Genomic DNA, 15178 nt, shown 5'->3' on the forward strand with positions numbered 1-15178 from the left:
ACTCACAAGACTATGAACACCATTTAAAGATGTCTGTAGTGCTGTTTTCATGAACAATCACATGCATGATCAAACGACACAACCAAAGATAGAAACAAATTAACTGCTTATCCATGCAAGGCTTTTTTCCCTTGCACCTGATTGGTTGTACCTCTTAAAACAATATTTAAAAAACAGTATATATTTTGGTGTGCACAGTTTTGTCAATTTCACTTTAGAAGCTTGAAAATTGCTGGTAACATTTTTTTTTATGTGAGAGTAGACAATGTTAGATGCTGAGTACATTTACATGATGCAAACGTTTTGTAGTGACTGTGTGAGTAATCTTAAGCCCCAAAATTCCACAGTCAGAAACCCTGACAACAGAATCTTTATAGCATGGTCATCTCAGGGATCAAAATTTCTGTGGGATCGAAATTACAGGCTGCAGAATTCAATCACAGGCAGCAGAAATTCTGAGACATGGATCATTGCAGGCTGCAATGGGTAATTTTAGGCTTCAGAATTTCTGTGACATTACAAGCAACACTAATAATTTTAAGTACTGTCAAATATTACAGGCTGCAGAATTTCTGCAACATAGATCATGGTAGGCCACACTTCTGCATCATGGGTCATCCCAGGCTGCAGAATTTCTGCAATGTCAGACGTTAGTTACACACGTTAGTTAGACACTAGTGAAAACCCATCATATATTACATGGATCGTTACTGGCCACGGAATTTCTGCAGCATGCGTCAGATCAGGCTTCAGATTTTCTGCAAAATTTGTAGGCCAAATTGTAGGCCACAGAGCTTTTGAAGCATGGGTCATCACAGGCTCCAGAATTTCTGTGGCATCAAACATCACAGGTTGCAACAATTCTGTGACACTGGAGTTATTACAGGCTGCAGAACTTCTGCAACATTGAGTTGCTCATGCCCCAGAATTTCTGAATCATAAGACATCACAGGCTGCAAAATTTCAGTGACATGGGGGTTTTAGTGCAGGCTGCAGAACTTCTGCAGCATTGGTCATCTCATGCTCCACTATTTTTGTGGCATCAGACATAACACATAACACTAGCTATATACCCTCGGATATTACTGGCTGCAAAATTTCTGCGACGTGGGTTATTCATGATGGTAACAAACTAATGTGTAGTGTTAAATGTAAAGACCCAATAGTGTGTTTATTTGATATAACGTCTTTTTGGACTGTTTACGTTGTAACAGTGGCACACGAGTCTAAATCATTGGTTTTTCTGACTCTTTAAGAGTATTTCGAATTAAGTTGAAGATTTAGGAGGTTTTATGTTTGACCTTCCGCTAAGTATATACATATAAGTGGCATTTCTTTTTCATGGCAGTGAAAAAAGGATCATTTTTGTTAATAAAATCTCAGCAAATTTAGTAGTCCGCTAAAACCACTAAGGTTTTGCGTACTTGTAGAGCAATTATTCCTTTATCCGTAAATTTTGAAATAAAGTTTTGTTCTCAAAAACTCTTCTCTTCTGTGTTCTTTCGCTAAATATTCCGACTCTCATCTCCTAGTTTTGCCAAGTTAAAACAAATATGCTGTTTTTTACGGAAACGTGCTCGCATTTCCTCATAAAGAGCCCATTTCTTGCGGAAAATGCTATTTTGGAAAAACACAAAATATTTTGGAAAGCGTTGATATACTCGTTCGAGCCGAACTCTAAGCTGGCTAAAGCACGTGGATAGGAGTTGTGTAGGCCTGTCACCCCCATTGTTATCACTGAAAAAAAATAAAATAAAATAACACAAACAAATCCCACCCACTTTCCGACTGGGATTGCCATACTGGCAACCCAGTAATAATGATGATGATGAACTATTTATATTGCCGGTAGCAACTCGGATGCTGCGATAATTTACATACGGCCTTCATTCGCTACTTTACGATTCCCATAATGCAAAACGTTTTGGGGGGTTCATGCATTAAAACAATGCAAGTCATTTACTCTTGGGACTGTATCGTGCTTCAGTGAACTGGATATCCATTGTTTTAACGCAAATAACTTCCCCAGATGAACTGTATTATGGGATTTGTGAAAATAGTAAATACAAAACAAAAAAAAAATGATAACTTCAAAATTTTGCGGGGAAAACAATCAAAAATGACAGTTTAATTAATCTTTTGTTGTCCAATATGAACTCAATGAAGAGCAATGTTCCACCTCATCGAGAAACAAGAGAAACGCTTTTTCACAGGGCTGCCAAGAAGATCATGACCCATTTGTGAAAGACTATCCGACATGGACGGCTTATCGTTAGGATGATTATGGTTACACGAGGATGACAATACACAACGGCACCCACTTGTGCATGGAACAAGTCAGAGTGGATTTGGTGAGACATTTGATTTCTCTTTGTTCCCACGGTAAAGATGACAATAATAATAGTAATAATAATAATAATTATTATTATAATAATGATGATGATAATGTTTATGAGGGAGGTCATGCCAATAAGGACCTCAAGCCACGATAACGAAAGCGAGGATAAGCAGCGCTCTGCCCCCCTCCCCCCGAAAAAAAAGCAATAACTTTAATGAGCAAACGCAGTGAAGGTTGTCCAATGTACACAAACAGGAGACCATGACTGGCCTTGCATACGGCGAGAGCTACTGAAATTTAAACTGACCAATCAGAATTCAGCGAGCGGGAAAAACTGTGCTATCCTTGTGCTATTCGACGTCACGCCAATTGTTTACATTCGGATTGGTTAGATCGGTGGACATTTGCTCAGCCTTCTCTTGTGACTCTCTTGACCGTCGCTTCTTTGAACTCAGCGGGACAGAAATGACGCATTGTTCTGGCAATCAATTTGCCAATCCACTTTATCCAGTTTATGAATTGGTCTAGCATGTGATTAAAAACCAGGATCGCCTTTGAACTTTATTCTGTGGAGGAAGAAGACGTTGCTGAGTGAACATTTTTACGACGAAATCCCTTGGTTTGTTCAGCACTTTGATGTCCGATAACTGAGCCGCTCTAATGAGTGTTGGGTCAATCGCATTTGGCCGTCTGACCATATGATGTTTTTTCAGCTCTTGTTTGTGTCCATCATGATCGAACTTCAGGTGAAGCGCTATGCTGCTTTATGCCAACTTCGATGGCTTGTGATGAGCTTGCCTGCTGCCCAAATTGTTGTTGTACTTGGGCAAGATTGGTCTTATCGGGTTGGAACTTAATAGTGAGGGGAACAATTTTTCGTTCATCTGCTGTGCCAAACAACAAACAATCCTGTTGGGTGTTCCACGTGCTTGGCGAGTCTTGCACGACCATCAGCTATCAGATCTGGAGTGGAGTTTTCTTTCAGTGATTACAACTTGCGATCGTTCTGCAAACATCCACGTAGCTATAGCATGCAGCACTTTTTAGTGACTTCAGGATCCCCGGCCCGTTTTGCTGTTTCAAAGGGAGTCGTGCATTTTTGAGCAGTTTGTCTTCATTGCTTGTATTTTTTCGTTTGTTCCTGGTGGCGCAAAGTAACTTTGATGATTTGAAAGGACTTGAATCCTTAATTGCATTAGCGATTTTTTTAATTAAGAAACCAACAAGTGAATGGTACACAAAATTAGGAGAAACTGTTGGTTGAATAGACAATATTTGTAAACATAATTATCTACCCAGTTTAAGTACTAAGCTCAACAAGTTGTTTGGCTCCACAAGTTTCAGTTTCAGACCACGTACCCAAATTCACCCAGGTACTGTTGCACACTACCATAGTTCTTTGGAAATTGAATAGCTCCTTGAACACCTGGTTGCTTGAGAAGAAACTTGATGTGTTTGTTCTCTACATTGGTGAATGCAGCCACTAACTGTCCATTGTGGATAAACTCCAGACCAACTCTTTTTTCAATTTAATCTTTGTTCTTCGCAGGGCATTAACAATGGTGTCCCTTGTAAAATGTTAGTTTAAAGAGTTTGTTTAAGTTATTTCCAATTTCATAGGGCACTGTGGTTGCCAGATTCACTTTAAAACTTATCATGGAAATGTAAATCAATGCCAGTGAAAAGTCAGTCTCTTGAGTTGTTGATAGAAAATTAATTTAAAATATGCATATTGAAACATCAGTTGAGGAATATTTTTTTCCCTTTTTGTGAACCTAACATACATTGCTGCCATTTATTGATTGCTTGGTCATTCAATGTCTTAATGACATCAAATAATTTATTTTTTAGGTATTGTGTATCTTTATCTAAAAACTTAACTGGTTGCTTTTTGGAGCCCTTTTGCAGCATATTTAGATAGGCAGGAAATGTTCCACATTTTATGGTAAATAGTTCTGCATAGTTTTAAGGAATATTGCAGCCTAAGCTAATTGAATATGAGAATAAAATGTGCTGTTTGACATTTTGTGAATTTAAAGACTATTAGTATTGTTTGCGCTTGTTTTAAAAGGCTTAAGGTTGGCACTCAAAAGTGTTCCTTCAACAATCTTATTCTGTAAAGATTACCTTGGAAGAATTGGATTAATCCAAGTTTTTTCTTCTAGCCTCTTTCCCCAGTGCCCTCTGAGAATGGAGTTGATTTGGTTTTGCCCGATGTTGAAAGATGAAACAATGCCTAAACCAGTCGCAAGGAATACTTCATGGTGCTTTTTTACAAACATGGGCATGAGGGTGCTCATAAGCATCTGAGCATTGTTTTGCATGCTAAAGTGATAATTATTATAAATAATTTGTTTATCTTAGAGAGTCTTCTTTTCCTGTTGGTCATTCAAAAATTGTTGGAATAGCTTGTTTGAGCTGTTGGATAGAGGCAGAACATTTGATGAGGGCATCCTGGGGAGAGGAGTCCTTGTTCCCTTTAGATATTTTCTTGTGTTTCCTTGTTTCCCAAATTACTTTGAAACTTGTTCCCAGCCTTTTGATCCCTAAAATTGAAATATTGGTTTTCTTCCCTTGTTCCCTAAAATATTTTGATATTGTTCCTCTGTTCCCCAGTTCAAATAAGCCATGTTCTCTTCTTCCCTCAAACCCCTGGGAGTGCCTCTTTGATGTTGATTCTCGTATTGGCCTAATAGTAATTCACTGTAGAATTGCAAGACACAGCAAGTTCTTATTTGGGAGTGAGGGAAAAGTTTTGAATAAATGTTTGCTCAATACAAGAAACAAAATTTGACTGCACCTTCTAGACCTTACTCTTTTCAGACATGAATCAGCTTGTTTGCACCTTTCTGGCGACCTGCGGGAGGGCAAGCTCTAGAAATTCTTCTTTAATGAGCCTTCCGCTGAAAAACTTTCCAAGTCTGGCTTTCCGGTGTTAGGGGCCGAGGTTTTTGTGCAAAATTCATCAGCGGCTTCCTTGCAGCTTCTCAAAGGTGTTCCTTCGGGCAATGGTTAGTAAAAGTTTTGTAGTGCTTATACAAATTTTCGCTACTTGAAAAGGTATGTTTATACGAAACAAATATCAGCTTGACAATTTTTCTTTCCCGATACTCCATTTAAAATGCACGTGAGCGCTATTAATAGAGAGCCAGAAAACCATTTAAAACATTTTGTGGCAATTTTTTTGTCAACAAACTTGGGTTGTCGGCGAGCAGAATTCGAACGTAAGCTGTTGTGCTTTGGCTTTTATTTGTGCTTTTTCTATTAATCTAAGACGAATTCAGGCTGGTATTTTCGAGTCAAGTGTAAGAAGACGGCAAAACCGTATTGATAATGTATTTATTTGAGTTAACTTCGCGAATAAAGACTTTAATCGCTTCCTTTCGACGGCGGTAGATCGACACACACAACCGAAATGCACTGTTTCCGGTGAAAGGGCAAATGATTGACAGGATAGCACAGTTTTGACTGCCGCGCGCACTGCGGGCGCGGGTTCCGTATGCAAGGGGGAGCGAGCAACTCCCGTACTAATCCTATGTCACGCCATTTTTACAGATCAATCTATTTTTAGACAACCTTTTCCGAAAAAAACAAAGCCAGTTCCGGTTCGGCGGCTCTATGACGTCACGTTAGTTTCTTGTGATTGAACATTGGGTTCTTGCGGAACCCTCATTCCTGGGAAATTCAGTCTAAAAATAAATCGGTCTGTGCAAACGCCGTGACAGGAAGATAGGGCTGTTGTTCGCTCTTAGTCATAGGTTCCTGAAGCAAACTGATTCGGGTCGACTTTTCCGAAAGCGGAAGTGAGGTCAGGTTTTGACAGGAAATAAATAACCGGAAGTGGACAATCGGTCCGGTTGACCGATGTTGACGATGCGTACGGTTGGTGACGATCTATTCCGACAATCAGAAATGCCAGATGGAGAGATACTTAAAAGACCAAAGCCATCGAAAGCATTAAAGGTGGTTGGGGTGTCTCAAAATGTTGACAGATGGTGACGATCCGGCAAATGAAAAGTCCATAGGATTTTAAGAAATCACAGATGGTGGAAGACGAAGGCTTGAGAGAAGATGAGGGTCCCGCAAAATGCTTACGGATCGTGACGAAGCAGTCGACATCCAGGATGGAGAGGATGAAAATGGTTGAAATAGGAAAAAAGTGGTCAATTTAATCATTGACAAGCTCAGACACGACGTTTTAATTAAACCTTTAATACGGATAGATCATTCTGCCAAGATTTATTTCAGATTAAGTGTTACTTTTACGTTTAACCCAGTTTCATCCGGAAAAAAAAAACACTTAAGGAAGCTACGTCCAAAGTTCCCCTTTAAGTAGCATTTTACGGTCTTTCGCTTATCTTGGCTTTTTCTTTTGTTTCTTCCCTTCAGGGAGGCAGTGTTATCGACAAAGTATGGATCATCAAAGGTCTACACCGCCCGGAGGCTTGGGTTACGAACAGACCCAATAATTAAAATTCATTTTGTTACTCTAATTATAAATACATCGGTCCGCGCGGTTATGCAGCAAAAGTCTAACGTAGGTCACAGTTCACATGGTCTGGTTATGAAACTCTGGAAACTTCAAAAGTGAGAACAGTGACATCACACTTATTTTAAATTGACCGTGACAATTATGTACCATCTTTATTCTTGGTTCACAACTGAGTTCTGAATAAATTAATCGAAACTTCGGATTGGCTGTCTTTTCAAAAAAGTGTGTGGTTTGTGCATGGTCAGGGCCAAAACAGCGAACAAAAACAAAAAGCAAAGAAACTTGTCGAGCTTCATGGCCATCTCCATGTATTGTCCTTCCGAAAAATGTATAGATCAACTAACAAATAGGTAAAGAGAGGCCTAAAGCGATCGCTCTAAGTTAAGTTCCTATTCCAGGATTTCGCCGATTAACCGCAATTATAGCATGGAAATGAATAATACTACACAGTACAGAATGTAGGTGATAACTAATTTGTGGGTGATAGTGATGAACAGAGGATGATAACCTCTTATAAATAATTTTGGTAGTAATGAACAATGCATTACATTATTGAGGGCGTAGTGGAGACAGTGCTTCCCTGCTATCAAAGGGTCGAAACTCACTTTGATGCAGCCGCCGTCCACTACTTTGGACGGGACTTTTAAAACGCATGTCCCATGTTATGTTTGCTGACTGTGACTTGGGCCCGCTGTGTCTCGCGCCTTCCTTTAAAGTAATTCCGCTGTTGTTAATTCTGTGAGCCCATTCTCGTGACCATGACCTTGGATCGAGCCAAGGCTCTGGGAAACTCTATGCAGAAGAACATGCGCCGTAAACGTCTTATAGCCAAAAACTTGCTATTGGAACCTTACGGCGGCTGCTCACTCCGCGCGCTGACATGAATGGACAAATTAGAAACACTTTTGATTGTTCTTCACGAAAACCAATGAGAAGACACTTTGCTTCAGGGTTCCCCAGAGCTCTTCTCTCGCTCAGTCAAGAGAAGAGCTCTGGGGTCGAGATTGCAGTGAGCCCACACAAAATGAAGCATCACGTGAGGATTTGGTTGCTAAGTAAGCGCCGCGCATGCCCAACACAGTGAGTTTTGACCCATGAAGGTAGAGGACTCTTTTCTCGTACTCATCAGCCCAGTGAACGCAAAAACAAAAGAAAAAAAAAGCACCTGATTTAATGTATTCTTGTTGTCACCCATCCGGTCTTCAAGAACAGGGATCTCGTTGTGGTCTCAAAATTTAGCAGGTGGTCATTGCATTCATGTTTGACACTTTCAAAAAGTTATGACGTTGATGATACAAGGGTCGAATAAATATTTTATAAGGCTCGCGCCAACCACGCTTAACTAAGAACTTCCTTTTCTTGTTATGACAATATTGTTTTGTCATTGATGAATTGCTCCTATGCCACCTTACGATCCAAATGTAAAGTGCTACAATATATGCTTAATTAATTACACACTAACGTGCTACTCCAAGTCCCCCAATTATTTTTTTTAATTTTACAATTTAATTCACTAAAACTTAGTAGCGTGCGCCTTGTTTCCAAAATTTTCTCACCCCATTTACGTCATCTGTCAAGCCTCATTTTACGATCTACGGAATAAAAAGTAAAATTAGAAGATACCTGAGCCAGGACACTACTGAAATTCTGATCCATGCCTACATAACCTCTAAATTGGATAATTGTAATTCTCTGCATTATGGACTTCCAACCTATATGATTAATAAGTTACAGATAATAGAGAATGCCGCTGCAAGAATTGTTACTTTCACAAAGAAAACTGATCATATCACTCCGGTTTTATGCAAGCTTCATTGATTACCGGTTCAATATAGAAATATTTTTAAAATTCACCTGTTAGTCTACAAAGGTCTGAACGGTTTAGCTCCTGCCTATATTTCTGAACTTTTACATTATCGTACCAGTTCTCGTTTACTACGCTCTGCTTCACAAACACTCTTGAGCATTCCAAGGACATCTCTGAAGACATACGGTGACAGAGCTTTTTCGGCTGCTGGCCCCAAACTGTGGAACGAACTACCTTTTTCTCTCAGATCATCAAACAGTTTGGCTGTTTTCAAAAAGGAATTGAAGACTTATTTGTTTAAACTTGCCTTTAGTTAACAATTTATACTTTAATTTCCTTTTTAATTATTATGTAATTTCTTTTTTTTATTAATTTGTATTTTTGTTAATCATATAGTAAATATTGTAAAGCGCTATGAAGAAGTAGTCGACTTAGCGCTATATAAATGCTTATTATTATTATTATTATTATTATTATTATTATTATTATTATTATTATCTGCTTTTTAACCGGCTACATTACCGCCGAAACGTTCTTAAATATAGAAGACTTCTGAAAGTGAGCTTTCGTTGTCGTTTTCGGTCGTTGTAGTGTGGATGAAAGACGAAAAAGCGTCCAAAAGTAAGGGTTTTCTAATAGAAAGCACCTGCCGTAATTTTCACAAATTGAACTTAAGTCGTTAATTATGAAATGACATACTTGGATAATTGACTGGCAATTTATGCCGCTTCGACTATTGTGGCGCATACATGATGTTGGACTTGCACATTTAGCTCGGTTTTACAAATATAATCCATGATATGACACGGATCCTGGTGTCATTCCATGGTTTATTTACTTGCATACCTTAAAAATATATTTGAATGTCTTTTTGCGTACTTGACACTTCAAAATAGATTTAACTTGAGTGTGGGCTGTTGGACTCGTCTCAGCAAAAATATGATATATAAAATGGGGGTCACCGTACTCGTGAAGGAGAAAATAGGAATTCTTTGACGGATTAAGCTTGGCGTCAATGAAATTCCGCCATTTTATCAATGTGCGTGTCCAGAAGTATGGGTTTCCTAATAAAGAGTACCTGCCGTAATTTTCACGAACTGCACTTAAAAGGCTCTGAAGCTCTCGTCATATCCGTTAAGAATTTTTGCAATGGATTCAGAAATTGATGTGAAATATAATTTGAGATTATAACAACAGAAATAAACACGGAAACAAACCGTCATTGAAATGTGTGCCACGATATGGAAATTAAAGTTGTTGAAATAAACGCAGAAATGCCCTAAATAGTCTAAAAGATTTTCGAATTCTTTTTAAACTTCTTCATTTCATAGATCGTCAATTTTCCTCCAAGCGAACTCAAGGTTATTTTTGAACCTGGTTACTGAAGGACGTATGTAGAGCACTCGCCCTGTGCTTGTGCTGTTGAGTTGATGCATGCGGTTGTGCGGTTCATGTTCAACCTTGCACGTAGCAAGACCTTGGCAAAAAGCTCCTCAAAAAGTCCTTTGTGAACTGTAAGCTCCGGTGCCTTTTCGGGGTTTTACCGTAATTTATTATGCTTGTCATTACAACATTACCTAATAATTATACATTTTTTTCGTACGATTTGTTTGTTACTATCAAGCAGAAAGAGCCGAATATTCCTTCATCAAGGATTATTTCACCTGTAAAGCTGATAACCGGAGAACTTGTTTAGTACAAGTACTCAGTACTTCAAAGCCACTTTAATTTGCAGCCCACCAACGCCAGTTTTCCTGCCAAGTTTTGCGTAAAACCTTCCAAGAAAATATTATAACTGAGTAGCTGTTAGAAACGACTCTGTTTTCGGCAGACCTTTAGGGAGAAGGCGAAAAAAAAAAGCCGCTCTGAAATACATCCTTTTGAACAGGAAAATAAGGGGGATAAGACGGAAGCTGTCCAAGTAATTATTAAGTCAAAATGCCACCGGCCTGTGAAAAGGCTACGCTTCCCAACCGAACGCCTAAAGACGGGAAACAATGACTTCTTCGTTTCTCTTGACAAAGTACTCCATGGTGTTTTCAAGTGAAGTCCTTCATTTGCCCAATATTTAGGGTGCGTTCGGTTGACCCTATTCCGGAATAGAAATAAGTAGAAGGATGATTTAAAATGGTATGTCTGCGTAGCATTTTAGCAGGTGTTTGACAATTTCTATGTAAATGTACGTAAAAACGAAGGATTTTTTCTAACCTCAATTCCATGCATTTCTATTCCGGAATACGGCAAATCGAACGCACCCTTAATTTCAAGCAATTCGTCTGAAGATAATGATGTGAATTTACTGACGAAAAAAGAATATGATTATAAAGCTCATAGCCTAATAATTTGTATTCCCTTTTTATAAATTTTTAATATGGACTTGGTTAGATAATATTGTAACTAAACCATAATTGAGTTCGTGGATTTCATGATACATTTCCAATAAAGTTTTATTTTTGTATTTCAATTTATCTTCGTTAGTTCGTGGCATGCCTGTAAACTAGTACCGACCATGCTAATAAAGTGTTATAGAGTGTTACCAACAAGAGGAAATATTTCAAGTTTAATGTGCTCATAAACTGTTGAAAGTTGGAAGGCTAGTATTAGACAATGTAAGGGAAGAGCAAAGAAGAGTTACTTGTAAAGAAACGTTTTGTCGGGAAGAGGATTCAAGGAAAGTAGAAGAGTCAAGATTATTTAGAATGTAAAACGAAGAAAAAAAATACCAGCGCTGAGATGAAAGCCCTTTTCGGATACCGGGATAGGTGGAAACTCTATGGTGGACGGGTCCGAGGAGGGAGTTGTTTAGATAGCTAGACTCCATCTTGTCGTTGTTGCTGAAATTATATAGAAGATGGAGCATGTTCTGTAACTCCGCGGGGCCTATCCCTGAATGGACTTTACAGCACTATCCCTATAGTTAATAATTAGCCTGCGTAGCAAGCGTTTCTGTCGGGGAATATGGATATGAGTGCTTGTGTTTCCGCAAACTCTCCTATGGCGCCGATGAATTGTAGGGTTGTCATCTTCCGAAGCTACGTTTATCGAGCGCCAGGATGCTTAAATAGCCCACTCTCTGAAGGTTGTAAATTTCACCCACGCACTTAAGTGTTTCACCGACATTCCGCTGAGGCTGTATTATTCTCTATGTCTTTCCTTAACTTTTGGTTTTTAGAAACAAAACAACTGCTTCAAGATGTCCTTCACAGCTTGTCTCACTTCTTTGATCTTCCAGCAGTAAAGAATGGGGTTTAGAGTTGAATTAAAATAAAGCAAGGTCACTGTGCTTTCCACTGCTACATAAAAAGCTGTTGACTGTCTTCTTCGCATCACATTCTCTCGATATTCGAATGGCGACACCAACAAAAAAGGCAAATAACACGAAACTAATGCCAACTGTACGCACATTCCACTGTACAATGTCTTTCTGTATCGTTTCATTATACTCAGTGAAAATGTTTGATTCGTTTGTTCCTGGGCGTTGTCTCGAACTTGATTTCGATAACGACGCAGGGTGAGGAAAATCTTCGAGTAACAGAAAATGGATGTCACAAGACACAATGAAGTTGAAGAAATCACCAAAACAAGCCATACAGTCTGGTCCCAATGCCAAATGGCTGCCATGAGGATTGAGCCAGCCCAAAACAAGATCACAGCTCCATATATTCGTTTGAGGTTTACAACTTGTCTGTACCTGAGTCTTAACAACAGAGCAAGAAGTCTGTCCACACTAACGGCGGTTGTTGTCGACAGTGATACTCCACACAGAATGGTGCTTGCAGTCCGACTCACTGCATAGATGTAGCGACAAATTTGTGGCAATTTATACAACAGAGTCAGGAAGCGAGCAATTTGAAGTGGTTGTGAAACGATACCAACACAGAGATCCGTTACCGCCAGGTTTCGAAGCAAGACTTTGGAAGGCGGATGTAACGATGTTTCTCTCTGAAGGGCAACGACGATTAATGTATTTCCCATGGTTGCAGTCAGGGCAAAAATTATATTGACGGCTGAAAGACATATTAGCGGGATGTGTATCCTTTCAGATAAACCTGTCGAGCAGAAAATGTCCTCTAATTTTTGGCTGTGTCCTGTAAAATTTGTTGTCGACATTTTGAATCTCCGAACAGTGTGGTTTCCTTCTTTTACAAAACATCTTCATGTCCAAGTCATTTGATTCGTTGCATATTTATGAATTTATTTATTGATGTGATGCTCGGTGATTTCTTTATAAAGCAATAACTTAATTTATCTTTTACCCACATTGGACCTTAAGTAATTTCCTTGAAATACAACTTGTCATAGATTTCCGATGAAACTTTGCACACTGTTGTAGTTGTTATTCATGGGCTCCTGAAACAGACTGATTCGGGGTCGACTTTTCCGGAAGCGGAAGTGAGGTCAGGTTTTTTACAGGAAGTAAAATAACCGGAAGTGGACAATCGGTCCGGTTGTCCGATATTGACGATCCGTACGATTGGTGACGATCTATTCCGACGATCAGAAATGCCAGATGGAGTGAGACTTGAAAGAACAAAGCCATCGAGAGCATTAAAGGTGGTTGGGGTGGCTCAAAATGTTGACAGATGGTGACGATCCTTCAAATGAAAAGTCCATAGGATTTTAAGAAATGACAGATGGTCGAAGACTTGGAAGAAATGGCAGTCGAAGGCTTGAGAGAAGATGAGGGTCTCGCAAAATGCTTAAGGATCGTGACGAATTAAGCAGTCGACATCAAGCATGGAGAGGATTAAAATAGTTGAAATATGAAAAAAAAAAAGTGATAAATTTAATCATTGAAACGCTCAAAGTCATCGTTAAAGTTAAAACTTTAATACGGATTGATCATTCTGCTAAAATTTGTTTGAGATCAAGAGATTTACTAGTATTTGAGATTAAGTGCTACTTTTACGTTTAACCCAGTTTTAAGAAAATTTATAGAATATAAATTACAGTTAATGATACAACCTTTAGGTTATTAGAGTCAGGCTAACAGTAAACAATCATGTATCTGTAAATGCTAGCAATACAGGGGCACAAAGATCATTTAGCCTATGGTCCTCATGCACAGTCAGTTATTGTCCAATCACAGCACTGGCTTTTCCCTCTGTCAATCAAGCATGTTTCTCCCTTTGCTTCTGTTCAGTGATTCATTCTGTTCTTCAGCTTTGACAAGAATCACAGTTCCCTCCCACCCTTCCCTTTGTAGTGGTAGAATTTCACAATTACTAGTACTCAAAAGACAATGTGGAAACCCTTAATAGCTATAGTCTACAAACAAAAAATAAAAAAATAATAAACAACATAGACACAACAATCCTCAAGGACATGAACTCTGGCAATTTGACTTATTGTCAACTGTCAATAATATATACACTGTATATATTCCGTTACAAGATAGCACCTTGTTATTCCTATTGCTAATATTTTGTTGCTCATTAAGAGGTGTTTATATTTGTTAATAGTACAATAAAGTCAGGGTTCGGGATTAAGTGCTCCCATGCTGGTCACACTTTCACCCATGGACTCATGGTAGGCATTCATTCTGGGGATCGGTACCCCTATAGCTGTGTTGCCATGAGAATGAGTGTTACCCCGGAGGATTATCACCTCCTTTAGGGGATTACTACCCCTTCCGCAGCCAGGGGATTATCACCCTTGAGAGAGAATTATCATCTCTCTTTGTTGCATAATACTAGCTTTATACCAACATGTTATGTCAGCTAATTTGCGACTGGAGTGCTTAATCCCCTACCCTTTACCCGACAAAGTGTGTTTATTCTTGCCTTAGCTAATGGCATTAATCCGAAAAAAAAAAAACACTTAAGAAAGCTACGTCCGCAGTTCCCCTTTAAGTAGCATTTTACAGTTTTTCGCTTATCTTGGCTTTTTCTTTTCTTTCTTCCCATCAGGGAGGCAGTGTTATCGACAAAGTATGGATCATCAAAGATCTACACGGCCCGGAGGCTTGGGTTACGAACAGACCTATTACTTAGAATTCATTTTGTTACTCTAATTATAAATACATCGGTCCAGTTATACAGCAAGATTCTAACGTAGACCACAGTTCATATGGTCTGGCCTGGTTTACTCTGGAAACTTCAAAAGTGAGAACAGCGACATCACCCTTCGTGTCAAATTGACCGTGACAATTATGCACCATCTTTTGTTCTCGGTTCACAACTGAGTTCTAAAAATAATCGAAACTTTGGATTGGCTGTCTTTTCAAAAAAAGGGTGTAGTTTGTGCATGGTCAGGGCCAAAAAAAGCGAAATAAAACATAAAACAAAGAAACTTGTCGAGCTTCATGGCCATCTCCATGTATCAACTATGCGTACTGAAATATGTATAGATCAACTAACAAATAGGTAAAGAGAGGCCTAAAGCGATCGCTCTAAGTTAAGTTCCTATTCCAGGATTTCGCCGATTAACGGCAATTATAGCATGGAAATGAATAATACTACACAGCCCCTTTGTACAGCGGCTTTTCTTTTTAATAAATATATCTTTAAATATTATGTATTTAGTTGGTATCTGTATATGC

At 38.9% G+C, this 15178-nt stretch overlaps 1 protein-coding gene and 1 long non-coding RNA gene across 2 annotated transcripts in view; one reads left to right on the forward strand and one right to left on the reverse strand.

Annotated features, from left to right (window-relative positions):
• The window catches only part of LOC137979148 (uncharacterized), a 3419-nt gene extending 1937 nt beyond the window's left edge, over positions 1 to 1482 (forward strand). The window contains exon 2 of the long non-coding RNA XR_011118260.1: positions 1 to 1482. This exon is cut by the window's left edge and continues 1337 nt beyond it. This is a non-coding gene — a long non-coding RNA (uncharacterized lncRNA).
• A 10323-nt stretch (positions 1483 to 11805) lies between these two features.
• LOC137980973 (trace amine-associated receptor 9-like) lies at positions 11806 to 12747 on the reverse strand. Its single transcript, XM_068828353.1, has one exon. It carries the CDS (start codon positions 12745 to 12747, stop codon positions 11806 to 11808), a length of 942 nt encoding a protein of 313 aa, XP_068684454.1.
• Between the last annotated feature and the right edge of the window lie 2431 nt (positions 12748 to 15178).

This window comes from Montipora foliosa, chromosome 12, assembly GCF_036669935.1.
Source record: "Montipora foliosa isolate CH-2021 chromosome 12, ASM3666993v2, whole genome shotgun sequence".
In the NCBI taxonomy this organism is placed as follows: Eukaryota; Metazoa; Cnidaria; class Anthozoa; order Scleractinia; family Acroporidae; genus Montipora; species Montipora foliosa.

Excerpts from the sequence above, each read along its gene's own strand:
- LOC137980973 (XM_068828353.1), bottom strand. The coding sequence starts at position 12,747 with ATGTCGACAACAAATTTTACAGGACACAGCCAAAAATTAGAGGACATT.